General features: G+C 37.3%; 1 protein-coding gene across 2 annotated transcripts; it reads right to left on the bottom strand.

Moving 5' to 3' along the window:
* Positions 1-6628: 6628 nt before the first annotated feature.
* TFPI2 (tissue factor pathway inhibitor 2) lies at positions 6629-11454 on the bottom strand. 2 transcript variants are annotated; one of them, XM_055121980.1, is made up of 5 exons: positions 11283-11454; positions 10784-10966; positions 9505-9684; positions 8038-8208; positions 6629-7138 (listed from the first exon to the last, which is right to left on the bottom strand). In XM_055121980.1, exons 1-5 carry the CDS (start codon positions 11371-11373, stop codon positions 7047-7049), a joined length of 717 nt encoding a protein of 238 aa, XP_054977955.1. In that variant the 5' UTR covers positions 11374-11454; the 3' UTR covers positions 6629-7046. The 2 variants fall into 2 exon arrangements, with proteins under 2 accessions (XP_054977955.1, XP_054977963.1); XM_055121988.1 differs by having other exon boundaries at positions 10784-10933.
* Between the last annotated feature and the right edge of the window lie 11581 nt (positions 11455-23035).

Here is a 23035-nt window from a genome sequence, read left to right as displayed (position 1 = left end):
GCTCTAATCAGAGTATAAGAAAAAATGTCCTTGTATAAAGCAGGAAATTGATTATTCTTTATCAACAACATGTTAATAATATTGAGCTCAATCATAAAGTCAAAGCCAAAGTCAATTGTAATTAATTTTACTGTAGCTCAGGTAAGAGTTACAATAGTATTTGCATCCATAGTATTATTCTATAGCAACTAATAATAAAAAACAAAAGTTCTATTAATAAAGTCAGGGATAGAAACCGGAGAACTATTTTGAAGGTCTAGTACATATGATTTGTATGGAATTGTACCCAGGTACCATCACTTGAATTGCATATTCCCCTGAATATTGCCAGTAGCAGTCCCTAAGAAATAGTCATGGAGTAGTTCCTAAATACTTCTGCCTATGACCCCCAAAAAATAACAAAACAACTCCCCAAGTCAAGAATAAACAAAAAATCTGTCTTCATTGTTGTGTATCCTTGCTTCTTAACAATTCCATCAGTGCTGCACAAATGTATCTCGGAACCATGCAGCTCTTGGCAGAAATGCCTCTGGACTTTGCATTAGGCCACTTTTGCCGGGCCACTCCAGATGGGAGCAGGTGCCATCCTCCGACTGTTCCCCAGGAATCCCGGTGGCCGTCATCTTCCAGAACTCATTGGAAAATCCAGGTATGGGGCAGAAGTAAAGGCAAATGCCAGGCCTCATGGGCTAGGATAGGAGCGGGCCCTTCTCCCCCCCACCCCTAGGACTCTGAGATGATGCCCATGAACGGCCCCAGCTACTTATTAAGCTCCTTAACAGCCATGATCCCAGAGACACACAAACAAATCTAGGGAACTGAGCGGCTCTTGGCAGAGATCTCTTCAGACCCTAATTATTAAAATTTTAGAATTCCAAGACCACGCGGCTGTCCTTGCAGCCGTGAGATATCATATGCTGATCATAACCAGCAATACAAAACAAATTGTCTGGCGTTGCCTTTTCAGCAGGTCTGAATTTTAGGAGAAAATTCCAGATAATAAATGGTGGGACTGCTCTTGAAATATTGAATGTAATCAAAGTAGAGAGAGTAATGTGGAAATTATCTGCCACACAGGCAGGGTTAGGGTTGGGATGTGGAGTATACTGGGGGTTTTGGTGGTGGAAAATGTGCACTGGTGAAGGGATGGGTGTTTGATCATTGTATCACCGAGATTCAAACATGAAAGCTTTGTAACTGCTCTCAACATGATTCAATAAATAAATTTTTTTAAAAAAATTCCATCAATACAATAAGGCAAGAAAAGGAACAAAGAGTTTAGATATTGTCAATAGCAGATACAACAATTCATTGTAAATTTTGTTACTCTGGGAAACTTTTAAAATCAACTGAAATATTATTGCAGACAAGAAAAATTTTGTATTCAAATTACTCAGAAACAACTAAAGTCAAAATAACAACTTTCCTATTTAATAGTAATTAGAAGTTAGAATATTTGATTTATAAAAACATTCTAGTAACAAACAACAAAACTTCTAAAAATAATATAATAAACATAGCTCATTTTGAGGTAGCAGAAATGTATTCAGGTTTGTCATCCAAGAAATGAGAAAGACATGTGAATTTATATAAGTAGCTATCTTGAAGTTGTTGGGCATAAATTACTTAAAGGAAAATGGAGTTTTGTGACAGTTTTCTCTATAAAGCTGAACAAATAAATTAAGGAATCCTAGGAATTACTGGCACAGACATAAGGGTAAGGATTGCAGGTGTCCTGTTTGAAAAAAATCTGATTTATTTGTGGCATAAAGTTCCATGAAATACTTTCGAAGAAAGTGGCGTGTGAGTGAGCTGGTAAGGGCTTGATGTTCCTGAGTGAAGAATATTCCTATCTATGTTAGTAGATAGTATGTGGGTCTATGTGGGCCTACAGCACAGAGAAGCAAAAGAAGTGACACAGATGATTACTCATAGTACCTCTTGTTTTATAAAAGGAAAAGTATGAATCATGGACAGATGAGATTGATGTCCAAAGTTATGAGTTGCAACTGAAATGCCTCTCAACTACAATGATCCAAATAAAACAAAAGAATTCTTGTATAGTGATACATTTTTATTCATGGTAGAACCTAGGGAAAATAATATGAATTGATAAAATAAAGGAGTTAAAATATTAATTAGTGTCAGTGATAAAAGTTATTATAGATGTAATTCTACTGCTTTAAAGTATAGATAATATGCCAATTCAATGGTATTTTAATCTTGAAAATAATATTTTTAAATTTCTTTGAAGAAATAAATTCTTTGAAGAATGAATGTTTTCAAATAATAATGTTACTTTTAAAGAGAACTAAAACACTATATTTTAAAAGAGAACTGAAACACTACATTTTTATTGTAAAATTCATTTAAAAACCTTCATAAAAGAGATTAAAGAAATAATATAGACAAATTTTAGGAAGTGCAAAATGCCTAGACCATTTTAATTTATTTTTTAAACTATTTATCAGGACTATTAACTTAATTTTAGAAATTTCCTCTATTTTTAAGATACTGGTGTTTTTGAAGAATAACACTTAATCCTGAGATTAGGATAGACTTCATTATTAGTTCTAAGAAAAGGCATTTACATAGAAAGTTTGATTTGGAAAACATTTTACCACATCTTATCATAGACAGCAATATTGGTTTAAAAGTTGTAAATAGCTTTTGTTGCTCACCTAAATTATAGACTATATTTGAAATAGAAGTTTGCTTTTAACAGGTAATAATTAAACTGATGATATATCATCATGTACCTAGCCTCAATGAATCCAAGAAATAAAAAAGCACTGAGATACATTTAAAAAATTATAAGTGAACAAATACACTATGTGAAGTAAAAGTTATTCAGAAAGATTAACATTAAAACACAATGCAAGATGTCAGTTTGTCAGGAGAATTACAGTACTGTGATTCAGATGAAAGACTTCTAGGTGAAGATAACTAAGAATAAAATACAACCTTTTCAGAATCAAATATAAAATGATTGTCTAAGTAAAATACATAAGATTAATATAAGATTAAATTCCACATAAAATTAGCCTCCTAGTATTCCATTTTATTTATGGGGAACAGTTGGTCTTGACTTTAAAACTCTTTGGAAGGGGCTATAGTAATAGTACAGTTGGTATGGCACTTGTCTCACATCTGGCATGTTGGGTTCAATTCCTGGCACACTATATGGTCCCCCAAGCCTGTCAGAAGTGATCTCTGAGCACAGAGCTGGATGTGACCCTCAAACAAAACAAAAACCTCTTTTCTGCTGAATAATTTATAGCATCAGATACTGTTGAGAGGGATTACAAAAGCATCTATGAGTTAAAGGGTTGAGGTTCTGAACATAATATTGAATATAATTTATACTCTACATGCATTGAGATGTATTATAATTCTATAAAATCATAGTAAGATAAAAGAAAAGGGAAAGAAAATTGATCTATGGTTTTTATAACTTTAAATATTTTAGTCTTAACATACTCTTTGGGACTATAGATTTTCCTAAAATAGTAGTGACTATCAGAAATTGCTCCTGGCCCCATGTAATCTCACCAACAGCCAACATCCAGAGACTATAATACCAAGCTCCCAGAAGCGACATCTTATAGCCCAGTTCTCTTTCTCGAAGAACCTGGCAAGCTACCCAGAGTTCCTGCCCACATGGGAGAGCCTGGCAAGCTCCCCGTGGCATATTCATATGCCAAAACCAGTAGCAATGATGAGTCTCATTCCCCTGACCCTGAAAGAGCCTCCAATGTGGCACTGTTGGGAAGGACATGTAAAGAGAGCTTCTAAAATCTCAGGGCTATGACGAATGGAGCTATTACTGAGACCGCTGGAGAAAATCAACCATCAACGAGTGATGATGATGATGATGATGATGATGATGATGAGTAGTGTGAAGTAGATTAACTTCACACATCCTTAAAATATGGTAATCCATAAGAATGTCTGATAAAACCATTTAGAAATTTAGAGCAAAACTAAGATAAAATATGCATAAAATTCAATTTACATGTAACTTAGGGTATAATGTGAATATTATAGAAAGTAATTGGAAGTGAGTCTAGTAAAATACTGTAGTCTGTGGAACACGGTGTTGCCTCAAATAAATTTGTCATGGACTGAAGCCATGGGATTAGAGGACTGAGGCAGGTAAGGGAGAGGTATGGCCCTTGTGGAGTTGTGGGTTCAAAGGTCACATTCTTAGGAAGGCATTACTTCAGGGCAGACTGTGAGAACCACAAAGAAGTAGACATCATTTTGAGGCTTGATAGTGAATAGGAGAAACGGAAAAAAATGGTGGAAATTCAAGATGTCATAAAAAACAAAAGAATCAAAGGAGATGAAGGTATTATTCAAATCTACATGATAAAGTACTCTCTATAAATGTTATCTGTATACTTTGTTCTTCCCATCCCTCTATAGGTAACAATATCTTTATTCTGTCTGGCAAAATATCTTTGTGTTTATTTGTATTCTTCTAGGCATTTTTTAAAATGTAGTTTAAGGTTTATATAGCTACATAGAGATAGCTATAATTTTCCACCTGCAATTTTTTAAATACACTTTTGATAATTACTTGGTTTGTTTTAGCTATTCTAATTAACATATGTATAGATTTCCTCAAGCTTTTATCATTTTGTATTTGTCACCATACATTTGGAATAGAATTTTAAAAGAAATATTGTTCAAGCAAAGGGAAAATATATTTTTAATTTGACTAGACAAAGGGGTATTTTTAAATTTATTTATTTATTTATTTATTTTTTAGGGTACAGTTACAGATTTATACATTTTTGTGCTCATGTTTCCTTCATACGAAGTTCGAGAACCCATCCCTTCACCAGTGCTCATTCTCCACTACAAACAAACCTAGCATCCCTCCCACCCTCCCCAATCCCATCTCCCCCCACCCCACCCTGCCACTGTGGCAGGGTATTCCCTTTTGTTCCCTCTCTCTAATTAGGTGTTGTGGTTTGCAATAAAGATGTTGAGTGGCCATCGTGTTCAGTCTCTAGTCTTCATTCAGCATGCATCACCCTTCCCCCGCATGGCCTCCAACCACATTTTACTTGGTGTTCCCTTCTCTATCTGAGTTGCCCTCTCCCCAGAATGTGAGGCCAGCTTCCAAGCCATGGAGTCAACTTCCTGGTACTTATTTCTACTATTCTTGGGTGTTAGTCTTCTACTCTGTTATTCTATATTCCACAGATGAGTGCAATCGTTCTATGTCTGTCTCACAAAGGGGTATTTTTAAAACATATTAAGATGTAGAAAATTGGTAAAGGGTCATGGACACTCTGGTGGGGGTAGGTGCAGTACATCAACACCATAATCATCAAACATACCACTCATGTACAGCAACACCAGAAATGTTAGCACAATTTTAACCAAAATGCTAAACTATAAGAAAATTAAATTATAAAAATTAAGAAAACATGAATCCTCCCAAGAAAATGTTAGAGTTTTAAAAATAATTCAGAAAAATTTCTTAAATCAAGTTATCATAATTTGTCAAAAATATATCAGGTGAATCCCACATGGGCCAACCAGACTGTATAATTCCTTTCTCTTAACTTTTATATATCTTCCTCTCGCTCTTGCTCTGTCTTTCTATCTCTCTTTCACAATGTCTCCCTCCCCCTCTTTTTAGATTAAATAAAAGTATTCACTTCATCAAAAAAAGAAAATTGAATACTGGAATTTAATTATTCAATTTATGTATGATCTCTGATGTAATATAAAGAGTACCCTGAAGAGTACAAAACGTGTTAACACCTTTAGTTGTGTTCAATCCAGAACATTTCAGGAATTAATATCATAACAGGAAAACTATCTGTTTGCATAAACTTGCATAAACATATGCATGTGAATGAGGAAAGATGGATGTGTAAGGGTAAATATTTCTCCCCAGAGATTATGAATAAATTTTATAAATAATTTTATTAATAAATTTTAATTAAAACATAGTCCTTTTTAATTGAGTAAATTTAATTATTTTAAAATAACTATGATATTATGATTTATAAGATGTATATATTTGGTCTTCATTCATGGTTCTTGACTCACAGTTTTCAAAAGTCCTCGAAATTTCCTAAATATTGAAACAGAAAAAGAAAATGTGTCTTTTATTATATTAATGAAGAGACTTTTGGAAACACCTAAGGAGGAGGACTGATTGCAAGTAAAACAACCATGAGCACAGCTGGGGCAGTCTTACTGAACAGACTCTTACTCTTCACAACTGAAGCTATTTGAATTTTTTGCGTTTTTGGGTCACACCCGGCAATGCACAGGCATCACTCCTGGCTCTGCACTCAGGAATTACCCCTGGCGGTGCTCAGGGGACCATATGGGATGCTGGGATTTGAACCCAGGTCGACTGTATGCAAGGCAAACACCCTGCCTGCTGTGCTATCACTCCAGTCCCACTCATTCACCCTTTTGATTTCTGCTAGCATGTATGTTTGCTAGTATGGGGAAATCATTATATCTGAATTTGAGGATCAGGATATTCATTTAATTATACACTAGAAATGGGGGATAATTTAGTAATATATTCATTATAGCAATATAATATTTATGAAGTGTTGCCAAATTTTCAGGTTTGTATCCTTAGGGCTAAAATGTAATCCAACTTTTAAATGCAAAACTCAATATATTTTCTGGTCCTTGAAATGATCAAATTTGGTAAAAGCACTATGAATTCTCTCATTTTATGCTTTTCAGTTACTATCAGCTTTTGAAATCAAGAAGGGAAAAAATCAAGAACTGGGAAAGTCATAATTGCCTTTATATATGTACATAGCCAGAATTCAACCTCATAAAAAGATAGTTGGGTAGCAAACTGAAAATAATAGACTCACATTTGAGTAGCTTTACATATATGTTTGTTTATACATATACATACTATACACATTCTTAAAAAAGTAACTTATAGCAATAAAACTGGTAAACAAGTCAATGATTCATGCCACCAATTATTCTTCATCTCTAAATAAAGGCAGTAGTATTCACGAGGTGACATAGCATAGAAAAATTGATTAAAATGACTTTTCCTTCTTTCTAATTTTCAGGCTTCTACGTCTACTTGGATGCCTTCGTTGGAGCTTCTTTATCTTGTACTTCTTCATGGCTAAATTCAATAAAAAGAAAAGAAACATCATATCTTTAGTTTACAGGCTACAAACAGCATATCTAATATGCTTTTAATCTCATCTTGCTTTTAGTGATTTTTAAGGCTTAACTCGCTATCCCTTCAGTGACACTCAACCTATAAAACACTTGTATAGTGTAACATACACTTATACACTTATATAGTGTATATAGATATAGTAACTATTAATTACAGCTAGCCATTATAAGCATTTTGACAAAACTGAACAGTTTAAAATTTTTATTTCTTTAACAGTAATCAAGAAATGGCACCATGCTCTTAATAAACATGGATTCATAAAGTATTATTTTAATCATGAATTATTTATAAATAATTATAAACTTGTGGGGTTTTCTGAGTTTTTTATTTGTTTCTTAAAGATAAGAAACTCATATTTATTAAGCCTCAATTCGGGTTAATCTTGAAATTTCCACAAAAATTTAATGAATATTTCTTTGACAGGAGTGTTTTATTTTTTTTAACTGCTTTCCACTTGTTACAGACCTTATTCATAACTTCTTTCCTATTATTCAGCTATTTATAAAGTTATTTCTAAGTTCAATTTAAAAATTAAAGTGGAACCAAGGAGATAGTACAGGGTTAAGGTGCCAACCAGGTTTAATCCTCCAAACCACATAGTATTGCCTTGCAGCTCATGTAGTCCCTTAAACATTAATGGAGCAGGGGGGATGGGGAAGGGAGTCCAGAGATACCATCAGGGTGACCTGATGGTTCTGCAGTGGCTGGTAGCATGGCATTCTCCAGCCCTTGTATTGAACCACAGGACCAGTCAACCAAGAATCACCAGGAGGAATGCAGGTCTCCTGAGAACTGCATGGGAACTCCCACTCTAACACATTAAATAAGAAATTGATTACCATTTGCACAGGCTTTCTGGCAGTTCATCACAGTAACAAAATTATTGTCATTTCCACCGCAGCCGGTATAGTTGAAGGTTTCACACTCTTTATTTCTTGCATTAAAATAATAACGAGTCACATTAGCAGAGCATAATCCCTCATCTTTTGGACTGTAACAAAATGATGGACCTTAATGAGAAAAGAAAATGATTAGAAATGTCACCATGCAATGATGATTACTGAATAAATAAAGAAAATCTAAGCCCATGGAAGCTTCATTCTAAATCCAAACTTTCATACTAAACCACTTATAAGGGTTCTTCAAATTTCAAGAAAGTTAACACAATTAACAGTGGTAATTCTAAATTTGTATAAGTTGGACAGTCTTTCCCCTTAAGTGATGTCTTTGCATCAAATGAATGTATAAAGATGTCTTTGAATCATTTGAATGTATAAAGAATATAACACCACCCCCCCACAAAAATACATAAAAGTGAATAAAAATTATTCCTATTTTCTCAAGAGATAATACATCATATGTGTCAGCAAACTGTCTTTTGTTGGGAGTTTTATTTTAAATACTTTTTTAAATAAATACTTTTATAGAACCTTTTTCCTCTTAATAGATAAGCTCTTCATGAATAATAAAAATCTCAATGATTACTAATAATTACTACATATATACATTGGTTCCCAGCTATCCAATGTAACATTAACAATTACATGAACAATTTTAGATAACACAGGTAATAATCATCTTCTCATTAATTCAAGATTCTACAATTTCAACTTGATATGACTATTGAACTTAGTCAAAGTCTCTGTCAAAACAAACTTTCCATTCTTGAGTTTCTGTATCTATGTATGAGAGTTCTCTGGTGTGCCTGGAGAAAATGCCACTATTGTCCTGTTCAACAAAGATAAAATATTGCGCAAATAATTTATCATTTCAAGGACTTGGAAGGGGTGGGGGAACTATCAAATGAGGAAGAGGAAAGGAGCTTTCTGCTGCAACCTGTAATTACTGAACGATACAGAAATCTAACAAAATACTTTTAAAAAATATTTTTCAGGTTCCATCCTCTTAAGTCTGTGTGACTTCCACTCTTTCATATGTACAACTGATTTTGTAAAAATCAGATGGCATGACATCAATTACTGAATAACCTGTTTTATGTGATTTTTAAGTAGATGAAAAAAGTTCTAAAGAAACAATGTAGAAAAGGGAAAAAATCATAACAATCTTACTTTCAAATGCTGAGAGTTGTTGAGTCAACTTCTCTTAGCTTGCACTCTCCTAATAGAAGTGGGATAGTACTACTTCCCACAGAGCGGCAGCAAGCTATAGACAACATGCTATGTGTGAAATCACCAGAATTCACAACATGTTCTTCCTACATAAAATGGCTAGCAATTTTATTTTTACCCTTTGGGGGCTATGTCAACAGGGAAATAAAGAGAAACACTATAAAAATGTGTTTTTACCTCTCTTTGGTAAACAGAAGCCCAAACAGGTAGCTTCATCTGGGAACTGGTTTGCATTACTCTCACATCCAGCAGATCTGTATTTTTCACATGTCATGCTACTGAGATTGAAAAAGTATTCATTCGTGGACTCTCCACACCTCTCCTCATTGACTTCCAGTCGGCAAATTTTGGGAACTACTAGAAAAAGGAGGTGAGAAGACAATGTTAGTTGAGATAAGCATTTTTATTATTACTTCAAAACTTTGCTGTATTTCAGAAATAAGTGAATGAGCAGAAAACTATGTAGTGTTGGGTTAGTAAATGCACCCAAGGACTGCCGATTAATTCAGTTATTTAGCTTTTTTGTTGTTGTTGTAGTTATTCAAGTGTACCCTGACCTGGCCTGAATTAGTTTTGCAAAATCTTTCATATTTAGCAAAAAGACTGTTCTCTCAGGAGTTGTGATTCTGTCAACATACAAAGTTAATTGAACTTAAACAAGGGAATACACATCTCCTGACTCAGTTCCTTGAATCAAAAGCATCATTATCACATTACAGGCATTAAAAGACACAACACTCACAATGAAAATAAAATAAAAAAACAGTACCAAGAATCTTCACTAGCCTAAACCTAAACTCATAATGCTTGGGTTTCAGGGATCAAGAGCAAGTCTATAGTTGGCTAAATCACACTTTAAATAACAAAATCTAAAAATGATCAGACTGGGGGTTGGAAAGATAGTACATCAGGTAAGGTGCTTGCCTCTCAAGGGTTCCACACAGGTTCGATGCCCTGGCACCCTAAATGATCCCCTGAGCCCGCCCAGGAGTAATGGCAGAGCTCCCAACCCAAAGTTAATCCCTGAGCCCCGCAGGGTGTGGCCCCTAAACCAAATGAAATTAATAAAACAAAATGATGGTAATTACATTAATTGACATGAAGAAAATTTTTTTCAAGGAGGCATGAAAGCAGTGGGTTTAGAATCAATGACAAACACAGAAAAACACTATGCTTCATCTAGTCCAACATACAGTTGCATTATTATGCCCTGTTTAGTAAAGCAAGGGATCTGTCCTTGAGTCACACAAACTCTGGAACGCCAGTTATAAAGAGAAAGTCTTAGTGTTTGCAAACTTGTGATTACTTGCAGGAAACTAAAAACCGGCGTTTTGCTTAATCCTTGAGAAAAGTCAGGCTCAAATTTATGGAGATATGGGGCGCTAGTTAACTGTGCTAAACTCTACCAAACCCATCTATCTGTGCAACAGTTTCTGGGGTGCACACATGCACTTACTCTCTATTTTCCAGCAAGCTTCATTGCATTCTTCAAAAGTTTCGAAATTGTTGGCGTTGCCTTCGCAGCCCCCGTACATGAACAAGTGGCACCTCTGAGTGTACCTGTCATAGTAGTAGCTGGGTATCAGCGCCCGGCAGGGTCCTATGTCTTGAGGCAGGAGACAAATCTCGGCGTTGTTGACTAGGGGAGAGACAGAGCAAGAGCCCCAAAAGGGAAAGTCAAGGCACAACTTAGCGAAGGGACATTGCCAGGAAGTTCTGTTCCCTCTGCTTCCGAGCGGGGAGAGAGAGCGCAAACTGAGACTGGAGCTGGGCTCCTTTGCGCGACTCCTTGAAGTTCGTGGCAGTAGTCTGGGGTGGGGAAGCGGGGAGAAGAGGTGGGGGGAAACGGTGCAATAGTCCTGGGAAAGCGGAGAGGAGAGAAAAACCCGTGATTCTGCGCGCCCATCTCAGGAGGGAGCCCCGGTCAAAAACGGGGTCCGGGACCCGGCTGATACCTGACTGTATTTGAGCCGCGTCACTTAGTGCAATCCCGAGCAGCAGCAGCGGCGGCAGGAGCAATGGCCCGAGAAGGCAAGCGCGACCCATGGTGCCTGGGTCGGACAGGGTGTCTTCACAGAGCGCCCGAGGGAGAAGGGTGCACCGAGCTCCGCTTGCAAGTGGCCTGAGTGCCCGTGGCGGGCTTCACGCTTTATGAGTCCGGAGCGTGTACGCAACCCCAGACCGGAAGGAGCGCGCCTGTGCTGTCTGGGGAGTGGGGTGGGGGTTGCGGACAGGCTGAATCACGTCCCGCAGGCTGTGACCTGTTGCTGGAAAGGGTGGTGATTGGGGAGAGGAATTTCCCAAGCTTAACCTGCCTCCCAAACTTTCTCTGCTGGCCGGGAGCCGGGCGAGGGTACCCAGATTGAGGCGGGGGTGGGAGGTGGGACGGTGATGGGAAGTCCAAGAGCTAGAGGGAAATGACCAGGAGGGACTGTTGCGCAATTTAATTCTCAAAGATGGGTTTTGCTTGATCTTGAATCTCACGCAGAGAGTTTGTACTTTATTTTACTTCTTTTGGCTCCACTACAGTTTTTCAGATCCCCGCTCCCCGCGCCCCGTGTTTTTGTACGGTTCATTCCTTTTTCACTGTGCGCAATCTTTAGTGGCCTGCCGCTGGACGGTTCATATTATTTCTACTTTAAAACTATTTAAAATAAAGATGTTTTAATGTTCAAACTCTGATTACTCTGAGATAAAGTAATTAGGAATATTAGAAGCTGCCAAATAGTTTCCCAAAATGATTGTCATTCCATTTTATGTCCCCCGCCGACTCTGTGTGTGACTTGTAGCTATGTTTTTGAATTGGAACATCTGAGGTCAAAAGAGACTAGTCTCAAAGGTTCTCGAGGCTTCACCCAAATCAATTTCTTCCTACGTATTTTCTAAGACTGGGCAGTTATCAAAGTTCAGTTATCAAAGTTTCACATGTTAACTTCAGACTAATTTTTATTTATTCAAATAAATAGACTTGTTTTTAAGTGTATAAGACATTCTCTATACTGAGATTTAGCGTGCGTTATTAAAGATATATTTGTAGAACATTTTAAATGGGTTCTTTTGAAGAATGTATTTTCCTTTCCTCCTCTTGTTCCCTTGTTCTGGTCTCAGGATAATAATTACTCTTGTTTTTTCCTGATAATAACTCAGGGAGTTTTACAGGCATTGCCTCCAAAGTTTTTGAGAAACCCCACCCTCTCAGTGCGTCACTTGTCTAGGTCTACTGCACATTAAATCCTCTCCTGCAAGTTCACAGTTACACTGATATGCTGTTGTCATATTCCTAAGAATTTAACTAGATTTGAAAATGCTCAGTGTCACTTATCCTCTCACATTACCAGATTTCTATAATTAAGGAGACCATGAGATATAAAGATACATGTTTACCACCCAGCTCTCCAAAAAGAAAAAAAAAATAGGATGGTAGGTTTGTAGAGTATTCCATGGTGTCAGATTCTCCTCCTCTGGCTAAATTCAAGTTATCACTTTAAGACCACCAAATGCAGAGTTGGAAGTAGATGGATCCAATCAGTTCACCAGATCCAGTGTAAACTGACTGCAGTAAGTCAACCACTACAAACCAGACAACTGGTTTTGAAAATATACACTCCTAGGAGATTTGATTTAAACATCATGGTGCATTCCAAATATGATTAAGGAACAGAAATCTGAACAAAAATTTAGTGAGGATTATATTTAGGAGAAAAGATAATTTCGCTTTCAATTTAACCTATTTTCATACTTCCAAATATGATTAAATATATTAAATATATCTCTAAAGTGACTTAAATGTGATTTGTGGACTGATTCATATTTGCCATTCAACATTGACTGCAGCTACATCTGTTCCTTGTTCTTGACTGCTGATACTTTTGGATCACTTTTTGCTTCATGTATAAAAAGAAGGGATCTTTTCAATTAGGGCAAGTTATTTTAATGCATGAAATTGCATGGTGTAATAGGATGTTTAAGACTTCAGAGTCAGAGGACATCTGGATTTTATCCCTCATTCCTTTGGATATGTTATTTAAACTCTTGAGCTTTAGTTTCCTCATAAAATAGATATTTTATCTTAACTGGAGTATTGTGAAAGATCATAAAATTTCCTAGGGAAAAACATGTATGGCACAAGCTGGGGAGGCAATACAGCAGGTATAACATATGCAGCTGACCCAGGTTCCATCCCCAGCACCCTATATGTTCCCCCTGTTACCACCAGAAATGATCCCTGAGAGCAAAGCCAGAAGGAAGCCTTGAGAACCCCTGGATGTGGCCCCAAAACCAAAAATAAAAGATGTATTTCAGCTCTTTAAATGCAGGCACAGTATGCATTCAGATCATCCCATTTCCTGATTCCCTTGGAAGTCTTGGTACAATATTTGAAAATTACAGAATATCAATCACAACCAAGAAACGGTACAAAGAAACAAGGTGCATAGCATTAAGACCTGTGACTTTGCTCCCTTCAGTACAGTCTTCCTCTGAGATCATAGAAAACCTATTTGCCTACTAAGATGCCCTGCAATCAGACATCATGTAGTGATATGTCTCTTGGAAAATCAGCTTCAGAGTTCTATCAACCAGAACTTTCAATCTACTCAGGCCTAACGCTTAACATAAAGAAGAGGAATGGAGAATGTCAAAAATAGCATTTTACCCCTTTATGATACAGACTCTAGACACAGAGTGAAATCCATATTTGTGAATTGTCTAAGAAATCCATATTCAGAAATAATCTAAAAAACCTTTGTCTCCTTCCTTTGTTCTTTGCTAAATAGGGCACATTTGTAACTCACTGTAATTACCGAGCAGGGTCAGTAAGAAGATTAAGTAATGTTGGATGATTGAGATTGTCAAATCAGGTTATCAAGAAGGATTTATGCTTCCTAATGAGAAAACATCTGTTTTCATACTAATTTTAAGTTTATATTTCAATATCAGTGAAATCTAAATATCATGGGACTACTTTAAATTACTCAGTGTATCCCAAGAACCATCTGGAAAAAGCAACATGACCCCAGAAAGAGTCTCAGTAGGGATGTCATAGTACTTTCAATTCCTTGAACCGTCAGTGTCTAGGCCAAGAAGCTGACGGAAAGAATTCCTTTGACTAAAGTCAAAAGGAAGAGCAATGCTGAGAAGGACCTGGGAAGAATAGTTACCCAGATGTATTTGTCACTGCTATACCAAGTAAGATACATAGTATCTGTAGCTTAAGGCAGACACTCAAAATAGTTTGCAATTATGGGGCTGGAGCCATAGCACAGCAGATAGGGGGTTTGCCTTGCATGTGGCTGACCTGGGTTCGATTCCCAGCATCCCATTTGGTCCCCGGAGCACCGCTAGGAGTAATTCCTGAGTGCATGAGCCAGGAGTGACCCCTGTGCATTGCCAGGTGTGACCCCCCCCCCAAAAAAAAAGCAAAAAAAAAATAGTTTGGAATTCTATAGAAAAGATGTGGTGCTCTTATCATTTGAATTACAAAAGGAACAAAAGAACCCCAATTGTCTAGTACTTTTATTTTGCAAGAATTTTAATTAAGACCTGGAAAAACAAACTCTTGGTCTTGTTTACTTGCCATAGGTATCGGCAGAGTGCAGACTAGAACAGAAATTCTTTTTTTTTTTTTAATTTATTTTTAATTAGAGAATCACCGTGAGGGTACAGTTACAGATTTATACACTTTTGTGCTTATACTTCCCTCATACAAAGTTTGGGAACCCATCCCTTCACCAGTGCCCATTCTCCACCACCCGTAAACCCAGTGTCCCTCCCACCCTCCCCAATCCCATCTCCCCCCCACCCCACCCTGCCACTGTGGCAAGGCATTCCCTTCTGTTTTCTCTCTCTAATTAGCTGTTGTGGTTTGCAATAAAGGTGTTGAGTGGCCGCTGTGCTCAGTCTCTAGCCCTCATTCAGCCCGCAACTCCCTTCCCCCACATGGCCTTCGACTACAATGTAGTTGGTGATCGCTTCTCTGAGTTGACCTTTCCCCGGAACGTGAGGCCAGCCTCGAAGCCATGGAGTCAACCTCCTGGTACTTATTTCTACAGTTCTTGGGTGTTAGTCTCCCACTCTGTTATTCTATATACCATAGATGAGTGCAATCTTTCTATGTCTGTCTCTCTCTTTCTGACTCATTTCACTCAGCATGAAACTTTTCATGCCCATCCACTTAATTACAAAATTCTTGACCTCCTTTTTTCTAACAGCTGCATAGTATTCCATTGTATAGATGTACCAAAATTTCCTCAACCAGTCATCCATTCTGGGGCATTCGGGTTTTTTCCAGATTCTGGCTATTGTAAACAGTGCTGCGATGAACATACATGTGCAGATGTTGTTTCGATTGTACTTTTTTGCCTCTCTGGGATATATTCCCAGCAGTGGTATTGCTGGGTCAAATGGGAATTCAATATCTAATTTTTTGAGAGTCGTCCAAATTGTTTTCCAGAAGGGCTGAACCAGTCGGCATTCCCACCAGCAGTGAAGAAGGGTCCCTTTCTCCCCACATCCTCTCCAACAGCGGTTGCTTTTGTTCTTTTGGATGTGTGCTAGTCTCTGTGGTGTGAGGTGGTATCTCAAAGTTAGAACAGAAATTCTTGATATTCAACCTTATATTCTTTCTTACATACCCACAACTGGTCCCTTTCTTGAACCAAGATCTTGGAGTTTATCACTAAATGCCAGAATTAAGAGATACAAACACTCAATGAGTTTAGGGTACCTCTGTATGTGTCAGATCCCTACCTTTGTTTTCTTCCATACGCTATGCCTCTTGGCCCCATAACAGATGGATAGGATGTTGAATTGGAACAAATTCGCCTTTAGAATTCTGGAAACTGGAGCATGACAGTCTATCCTCTGAGGGCTCCATTGCCTGGGAGATGGTCAGAGATTTAAAGAAAGCCTAAGGCATAAGGTCTTGCTCTCCGTCAGACTCCTCAGGTTTAGGAGATTTTGTCTAAGTCATCAAGGAATGAGAAGAATTCATTGATTCCAGTGCTTTGTGGGATACAGATTCTATAATATATTTATTTGATGAGTTTCATTAATAATATCTTGATTAAAATACAAGACTTGCTGCCTTTTAGTTTACATGTCATCAAAATATAACTAGAAATGAGACTAACTGACACTAACTAGGGATCCACTCATATGCTAAAGAAAAGTAGTTAATCTCTTCTTAGAGATTAGAGGATCACTGCTTACTAACCCACCCACTAGACATTTTTCTAGTGACTTGGATCATTTAGGAAATATTTGTTCATATATGCCCTTTATTAAACATGAGTGCATTAGTGTGTGGTATGTAATAGGATGGTATCAAATAAAAAGCCAAGATATACTCTAATTTTATTGTTGTTTTCCTTACTAGAAATAGATAGTAAAGAATTTAATGTGTAATTTTTCTTACTATGGTTATTTTTAATTCACCTATCTAAAATAATTACCTGAGGGGCTATGTAGATAGCTCAATGGTCAGGGGATCATATACTGTATGTTACAATATCCTAGTTGATCCTACCGTCATATGGCCTACTCCTTGCACCACTGGGTATAACCAGTACCATAGGGCTTAGGGAACACTGAATACTGGTTCCACACACTGAACCATACAGCTCTATTGGCAGAATATCATGACAATTGATCACAGCCGCCTGAGCTGTGTAGGACACAACCCCCAAGGTTATTTTTGATGAAATAAAGTTTAAAATAGATAATATAGTAGCTAAAATGTATCCACCTTTGTGTTAGGCATTTGTAATACAAATATGAATAAATGCATTAGGGATGTCATAACATAATAAACAAATGAACCCTAATTAATTATTTTAAAAGATTGCAATATATATTTCCTAGTGCAATGTTCAAAGTTTATACTTTAGGGTACACAGAGGATGAAATAAATAGAACTTTAAGCAGAGTCTATATTGAAAATCAAAGTCAGTTCATATAAACTTATAAAAAAAATTTATTTTCTATGTCCCCGGGGTCCAGGAACTCATTCATCAGCTCCTGATTCTAGATAGGTCTATTAGAAGCTTTGATGCTAGCCAGACATTGTCTTTCTCCAGAGCACAGAATCTCAATAAAACTAAACAAAACAAAGAAAAAAACCTTCCTGTAAATGTACATTCCTTCCTATGTCGTGTCTACTTAGAAATTGTATCATCCTTTTTCTTGCTCACTACATATTTTCTTTTTTGTTTTGTTTCTTGTCCACACTTTATGGTACTTGACTGGACTCAGCTCTGTGTTCAGGAATCACTGCTGGTAGTGCGAGGGAGACCACATGTGGTGCCAGGGAATGAAATGGGTCAACCATTTCTTAATCCCTGTCATTTCTCTTTGGTCACAAGTCAGTACATATTAAACTATATAGGGAAACCACAAATTTGAGAAAAATTGTGGAGTGTTGTATGTAAGACCTTCCTGACACCGTTTTGCTTTAATTCTTACCCAGAATTATAAGTGTGATGAATTATATGGGTGACCACGAAACTGGAGAGTGGTAGGTTGAACATGAATGGGGGAAATGTAAATAAGTATTAGTTCCCGTGTACCAGTTGTAAATCTTGATAGCAGTGACTATTATAATGGATGTAGTTTTTATTGAGGATTTACATTGTGGTTTGCATTCATTCACTAATTTTCAGTAAATCCTACACACACACACACACACACACACACACACACACACACATACACACACCACTAAAGAAAGTTATTTTATTTTTCTTGTCCCCAAAATAAGAAAGCTAGTATCAGAATAATATGTGACTCGCCCAGAGTTTCTCAGCTAGCACAGACTGTCTGAACCCTGAAGACCTGGTCTCTCTCACTGCGCTGGTACATCTTCTGTTCCCCATTCAGTGGAAAATATAGTTAGGTTTATTAAATGTAACATGTTTCCATGATTCTGTGTTGCTGCCTCCACAGCTTTATATCAGTATTCTTTTTTACTCAAACATAAAGTTTATAATTGAGAGCAAATAGATAGGTACAGTTTAAATACATTTCCATAATGCTCTAAAAGAAGCATCTGCTAAAGTTGATAATCAGATTAAAGGATTGAGAGTTAATTACTAAAGTCCTTATTTTCCAGTTTATATTTAGCAGAAAGTAATAGACCTTGACCTTTCAAGTATAAACACACCCTTTCTTATAAAAGTAGTGTCATTTTTATCCTACAGTCCAAACTTTCGTACTAAACTACTTAGTTTCTGAAACTCTTTTTGCTACAGTTTTAAGATCCTCAAAATGTCTTTTATTCTATCTTTATGTAAAAAGCTTTTATATATTAAATGCCACTGGGAAAGCAAATGACAATGTCTGTATGCTGAAGAGACATAGATCTCCTAGTATGCTCACTGTTTTTGTTTTTTATCTTATGACATGTAGAAGGAAAAGCGAAATTAAACAGAAAAGTCTATATTGAAAAAGTATGCATTTATTTTTGTTTGCTTGTTTTGGGGGGAGCCACACCCAATTTTGCTCAGGGCACATAACTGACAGTGTTCAGTGGTCCAGGATTTTAACCAGTTATGTCAGTAGTCATACACTAGGCAAGCACCTTAGCCTCTTGTATTATCTCTCTGACCCCTGAGGTAAGAGAGGTGCTTGCTTTGCATGCAGCAGGCCCTAGTTTGATTCTATAGCACATATATTCTCCTGAGCATTGCCAGAAGTGATCTCTGAGCACAGAGCAGGAGAAAACCCTGAGCATCTCCAAGGTGGTAAGAGAGTATAGTTTACTTGCCTGGACTTCATGCACTGATTCTGAGAGGGAAAGATGACCCAGATCTTCCATATTACCACAATGGAAGTGATGTATTATTCGAACAGAGGTTGGCACTGGTGCTACTACGCTGGACACTGTCTCTTTGTTTTCTCTAGTTCTTCATGCTCTTCATTCCATTGAATCAATTCTTTCCCTTTCATGTACTCAAATGCAACTAAGTTTTAATAGTTTCTATTTGGACTTTTCTATCTTTGCTTTCTCTTATTATTTTCCATCCCAAACTTAAAGTTTATGTTTGATTCTATATTATTTTCCTGGGCTGGAGTTATGGCACAGTGGTAGGACATTCACCTTTCACGCAGTTGACCCATGTTCGATTCCTCCGCCCCTCTCAGAGAGCCAGGCAAGCTACCAAGAGTATCGAGCCCGCGCGGCAGAGCCTGGCAAGCTACCCATGGCGTATTCGATATGCCAAAAACAGTAACAGTAAGTCTCACAATGAGAGATGTTACTGGCGCCTGCTCGAACAAATCGATGAGCAATGGGATGACAGTGACAGTGACATTATTTTCCTATCAGGGTAACATTTTGCTGCTCTAATTTACAGAAAAATTTATCAAAATATTATTTACATTTTCTGCCTTTATTTCCTCATCTCTCACCTTTTCCACATTCCACTGAAACTAAAATTCTCTGTTTCGAAGTAGCAGAACAATAAGTGTCCACTGTACAGGGCACATCTGATAGAACCTTCCAGTCCATATGACATTCAAAGCAACAGTTCCTAGGATCACTAAAATTCTCATTTTTTACATCTGTGTTTTCTTTAATTTCTTATGGCATCTAAAAAATTGAATTATCTCTCCAGTCTTCAAACTTTTTTTCTATTAGTCTTTCTGATACCACATTTTACTTCTTTTGTCCTATTTAGATGACCAGTCTTCTCAATCTCTTCTGCCTTACATTTTAAGATTGGGGTGATTCAATCCCAATCCTGAGATCTTTTCTCTCCAATTATACCCTCCTCTCATATTATTTTAAAGTACACACACATATATAATGTATATACATACATATATTTGCATATACTCTTGATCTCACCTCTAAAGTTCAAACTCTTTATCTATTGTAACATATCCACTTGGGTATTTAAAATAGCTCTAAAAGTATATGTCCTAAATTGAAGCCTTGATCATATACCACAAACCTTTCAGTAAAATATAGTTCTATTGAGATTCTGAAATCAAAAACATTGGAAATTTTTTGGTAATATCATATCTCTCTTTAATCCAGTTAAGTCATAAATATGTCTATCAGTTCTACCTTCATATCACATTTTAAATCTATCTATATTTCTTTATATCCAAAGTGAACAGTGCAGTGCAAATCTATCAAGTTTAATTTCTATCATCATCATTACCATAATTAATTTGCTAGTGCAACTCACAACAGTTTCCATATTATTGTTTTATATTTGCAATGCTTCTGGCACCCATACCATCAGTGCCAGTAACACCCCACCAGGTCCAAAGATATCTTTCTCTCTCTACCTTTGTCACCAAAAATGACTGTTGGTGCTATCTCAAAGCTTGTTTCCATTGGGAACTGTTTTATGTCTTGCTTTATATGCTGGATTGAGTTAGATCACTCAGTGATTGTCTTTTTCCATCTGACTCACTTCACTTAGTAAATCCATTCAGGGTAAAGTGAACTGCATGTCTTTGCTCATAACTAAGTGGTATTCCATTGCATATATATTTCACAATTATTATTTTTTCTTTCTTATTTCCTCCCTGATTTCATTTTGGGGCAACACTTAATGTTGCTCAGGGCTTACTCCTGGGTCTGTGCTCAAGGGATCATATGTGGTGTTGGGAATTTGAACCATAGTTGTCTGCACTCAAGGCAATATAGCCTTACTTCCTGTACTATTTCTCTAGACCCCTTTTAAAAACTTTTTTAGGAAACACTGTATTAGGTTTTTAACTGATGATTTCACTTTTGTTACTCAATCAACTCCCACTTGATTATTTTTGTTGTTTGTTTATCTTGGAGCCACATCAGACAATGCTCAAGGCTTATTCCTGACTATGTACCCAGGTTTCACTCCTGGTGGTGCTCAGACAACCACGTGTGGTGCCTTAGCTCAAACCCAGCTTAGTAGTATGAAAGGCAAGAACTCTGTTTGCTGACCCCACATGGTGGGTTTTAATGTATTAGGCAAAGGGATAATACCACACTCAAAATAAAATTAAAATTCTTCTGTAACTCATTTAGTTTCTCATCATGGTTTATAAGGCTCTATGTGATCCAACCACTATTTCTTTTAATGACCTTATCTCTCTTGATCTTATTATCCTCAAATTACACTGTTTTCTGTTGTTATAATTTATTTCCACCTCAGGGCCTTTCCATGAGATATTCCTTCTTTATAACCCTTTGCTCTGTATGAAGTACTGATATAGTTTTTATTGTATCTTACTTGAGAGTTGGACTTCAATGCCACTGGCATTACTTGTAATCAGCCCATTGGATATCACTCTATATCCCAGACTCTCATCACTTTATACTACCTAGTGCAGTCTTTATTGCATTTTTCCATGAATCACGTGAAATTAATATGCTTATTTTTTTTCTGTCTGTCTGTTCATGGAACTGCTATATAAGTTCTGTGAAAGCAGAGAGGTCCATTTCTATCATTATACCATTTGATTCTTCACACCATTTTATTTAGATACACATAAATATTATATCTAAAGGCTAAGAATAAGACATGAAAAGTTTGATTTTGGTTTGGGGTCATACCAGCGTTGCTCAAGGCTTACTCCTGGCTCTGCACTCAGGTCTTAATCCTGGCAGTATTTAGTAAACCATTGGAGGCACTGTAGATCAAACCTGAGCCAGTAGAATGTTCTCCCCACTGTACTCTCTCCCATCTCACTGTACTCTTATTGGTTTTGGTTTCTGCATCACTGCTACCGAGGTATTGCAACCATGCAATGGTGGGGATCGTTCTGGGGGGTCCCACATGCAGAGCCATATCCCAGCACCAGGGTGCAAACCTCCCAGATGGGACATGCTCACAGCATTCCAGGCACAGGACAACCTTCTCAGATGCAAAGTGTGTTTGCATTTTCTCAAAGGAGACCCACAGATGGCCTAAGCATCTGTGAAACAATGGCCACATCACTAACATCAAGGGAAAGTGAATCACCAGTGAGACTGGCATACACCATAAAGACCAGAACAACCAGAAATGATGGGAGCATGGAGAAAGGGACCCTCATCCAGTGCTGGGGAATGTTGACTGGTCTAGTATTTTTGTTCTGTTGGGATAGAAGGCCTTTATGGGTCACACATGGAGATGCTCAGGGGTTATTCTTGGCTCTGCAGTCAGTAATACTCCTGGCAGCAAAAACTCAAGTGTTCAAGTACAGAAGATGGAATAAGGAGACTATGGTTCAGGGGCAAAGAGATATACAGGGGGTGGGTCATTTGCCTTACATGCAGCCAACCTGGGCTCAATCCTGAGAGAGAGAGAGAGAGAAAGAGAGAGAGAGAGAGAGAGTCACAGAGCATCAGAGCATAGTGGAAGGTTGGTGGGGGCCAGGAGAGAGAGGTGAGAGAGAAACTGGGTACATTGGTGATGGGAAATGTACACTGGTGAATTGATGGGTGTTGTACTATTGTATGACAAAAGCTCAATCATGAAAAACTTTATGACTGTGTATCTTGTGGTGATTCAATATTTACCAAAAAGTGAAGAATAAAACCAACAATCTGACATAGTTTTAAAGGTCCCATAGGGGGCAGTATTGCCCCCTTAAGAATCACTACTCTGATATGGATTAACAGAAATTTCTTTATCTACTCTGTTTTTTTGGACGTTACTACCTGATGCTAATGCGGAATGGCAACTATCTTTGCTTTAGAGGTGACAGTTTCTTCCCTGGGTTAGTTGTAATT

This window comes from Sorex araneus, chromosome 1, assembly GCF_027595985.1.
Source record: "Sorex araneus isolate mSorAra2 chromosome 1, mSorAra2.pri, whole genome shotgun sequence".
NCBI classification, from domain to species: domain Eukaryota; kingdom Metazoa; phylum Chordata; class Mammalia; order Eulipotyphla; family Soricidae; genus Sorex; species Sorex araneus.
Note: the sequence above shows the minus strand (reverse complement) of the source record. Positions and strands in the feature narration are given on the sequence as shown.

Bases quoted from the DNA above. Each gene is read 5' to 3' on its own strand.
- TFPI2 (XM_055121980.1), bottom strand. From the start codon at position 11,373: ATGGGTCGCGCTTGCCTTCTCGGGCCATTGCTCCTGCCGCCGCTGCTG. The intron at 10,967-11,282 runs GTATCAGCCGGG...TCTCTCCCCTAG, and splicing joins CGCGGCTCAAATACAGTCAG to TCAACAACGCCGAGATTTGT. The intron at 8,209-9,504 runs GTAAAAACACAT...TTTCTCATTAAG, and splicing joins CTTCTGTTTACCAAAGAGAG to GTCCATCATTTTGTTACAGT.